The following is a 2,549-nucleotide window of genomic DNA, read 5'->3' on the forward strand; positions in this document are numbered from 1 at the left end:
CCCACTTTATTCATATTTCATGCTTTCCCCTCCCCTCAGAAGAAAAAAATCCTCATTCTTTAAATTGTCTTGTTCTCATAGAACCCAATCTAGTGTCCCAAACGGCTCATTCGGTAACTCGTAAAGGATTGAGAAAAAGGGACATGAATGACGTGGAGCTGCGAGAGATACTGTCAGAGCTCCTGCCTCACGTTCGCATGGACCATGTCTTACCTCCGAACCATGACATTCTCACACAGGCAAGTTCATGTAGAGAGGAGTTTGTTTGTTTTTGTTATAGCATGTGAATAGTATAACTGAATGATGTGGTTTTTTCATTTTTGGATTGAGGAGTGTGTTTTTTTTAATGCAACAGATAAAAAAAATATGTTTAATACAGAATGTTTGTTGTTAATTAGAGTTGCACAAATATGAGCCTTTGTGTGGGAGGTTGGGAGAATATATTAAGAAGGGAGGATTGAAGCTTTGTTATGTATTAGCAACATCATATGAGACAGATGTATTTAGAATACTATAGAAGGATTATTATACAATGTACAAGAATTCAGATATTGAGTGTATTAATTTTCAATTCTTTCCATCAGGCTATTAAACGAGGTTTGGTGTCAACCCCACCAAGTCATATGATAGGAGATGATACAACAAACTACAGGGTGAATGCTTGGATACGAAGTAAAAACAATGGCTTGTTTGTCAAACCCAGGCTTTTTACTCCATATGCTGAGGAAATAAAGGTTTGTTGGTTTATTGGTTTTATATATAGTTAGATTTTATAGTTACAGTTGTTGACTGGATCCAGATATCAGCTGATCAGCAGTATTGTTTCAGAAATCAAGTTATTCTGTCTCCTCTTGGTTAATGGATGACAGTTTAGTCATCTTTAGTCTGAAGCTTTTAGAAAACAAGGAATATTGTCAAACATGAAACGCAGTATAGATCTGTGGCTAATAGTTTCTTTGTGATTGTAGAGGCATGAGGGATATGCACTGCTATGTCTCCCATTTGTTTCATATATTAGAAATAGGAGTGCATTCTAGAATATATTCCACCTTTTCCTGCAAATGCTGTATCCTGTTTGTTTCATATAAGAGGGATAGGAATACATTTTCCTCTGTAACAACCTTTTTCAAGGTTACAGACATAGTTATATTTGTGTAAGGAGTTCATGCACTCTGGGTAAAGATTGTAACCTTTATATTTTTTTCACACCTCTAGTCTGTGGTAGATGAGCAGACTGCTGGTGGAGTGGACGTGGTCCGACTGCAGTGTTATGTATCCCACATCCCTGATGCCCTTTACATGGTAGAAGACAATGCTCCTCACCAACCAACTTATGCTCCACCTACCACTGTGGATGTTGTTGCAGCTGCCATACCAGGTGAAAATGCTTGTCATATATTTTTTTCTTCTTTTCCTAAAGGTATGAAAGAATGAGAAGCACAAAGTAAACTTTGTGTTTAATAGAAATATAGGTGAGGTATCTAAGGTATCCATAAAATTTATTTAGCATATGTTTTTGAGTTTCTTCAGGCTAAATGTACATCTGTTTGAAGTGAGCCTAATGAGTCTAAATTTCAACAGTGCTATCAATGGTAAGGCGTGAGAGAGAGCTGGTGTCCACCCCGGGCTATCAGCGAGCTGCCTCACTCCTTTTTAGTGACCGACGAATGCTCAGACGACAAGTGCGCTTACGTGTTGTGAGGGAATTCAACTTGCCAGATTCTGTTGCCGATGTGTTGGAGGTGAGTTTTCAGCTTCTTTAGTAGGATTGGAAACTTCTGCAACATTTTGTTGAATTGGATTAGTCAGCTTCACTCATTTCATATTATCATTTAAAATATGAATGATTTCTAATATTCATTTGTAACAGGGAGCTTCATACACCGAAGAGGAAGAGGAAGAAGTGGAGAAGCGTTGTTCAGTTAGGGACGAGGGCAGGTCCAAATTACATCCTCCTGAATTCCTCTTGGATCCACTTCTCGAGCCTCCTTCACATCACTTCCGTCTTATGCAAGTGAGTGTGAAAAGTCATCTCTCTAAGCATAGGATAGATGGATATATTCACCAAATTGGATCCATAACCTAACCAACTAACAACATAAATTTTACTCTACTCAATCTGATATATGCCATGATGTAGAAAAAATAATCACATTTTGTCAGCTCTAGTCCATTTGAGATTGGCTTCTCACATTATTCATGAGATGCTTGTTGCAATAGAATTTTCCAAATGTTACAAAACCTGTTTTTCAAATTAAATTTGCCAATACATTTGAGGTCTAAGCTATATATATAAAAACTATACCATTCAGTAGTATAAGGACTAGAAACTGTATTGTTATTGATTTCCTATTGTTTGAAAATCCTAACCAAGTATATATACTTATGTGTTCAGAAAATTACATAATGTTTTAGGATTTAAAAGTGTATAAGACTGTGGGCCTTCATATTCTACGGTTCATGTGTTTTTATAACAAACTATTCAATATCTTTGAGTATATTCATAAATTATAAGGTAAAGAAAATGAAAGGTGTATATCAAGTTCCAT

At 36.4% G+C, this 2,549-nt stretch overlaps 1 protein-coding gene across 4 annotated transcripts in view; it reads left to right on the top strand.

The window, feature by feature from the left end:
- Positions 1-2,549, top strand: part of LOC119586468 (BTB/POZ domain-containing protein 7-like) — a 32,378-nt gene that overhangs the window by 26,848 nt on the left and 2,981 nt on the right. For all 4 annotated transcript variants that reach the window (XM_037935202.1, XM_037935204.1, XM_037935203.1 and 1 more), the window contains 5 exons: positions 82-239; positions 585-734; positions 1,216-1,378; positions 1,582-1,742; positions 1,871-2,014. In XM_037935202.1, the coding sequence (XP_037791130.1) occupies positions 82-239; positions 585-734; positions 1,216-1,378; positions 1,582-1,742; positions 1,871-2,014 (776 nt within the window). The remainder of the gene's footprint in view (positions 1-81; positions 240-584; positions 735-1,215; positions 1,379-1,581; positions 1,743-1,870; positions 2,015-2,549) is intronic.

Source organism: Penaeus monodon, chromosome 21 (genome assembly GCF_015228065.2).
Source record: "Penaeus monodon isolate SGIC_2016 chromosome 21, NSTDA_Pmon_1, whole genome shotgun sequence".
In the NCBI taxonomy this organism is placed as follows: domain Eukaryota; kingdom Metazoa; phylum Arthropoda; class Malacostraca; order Decapoda; family Penaeidae; genus Penaeus; species Penaeus monodon.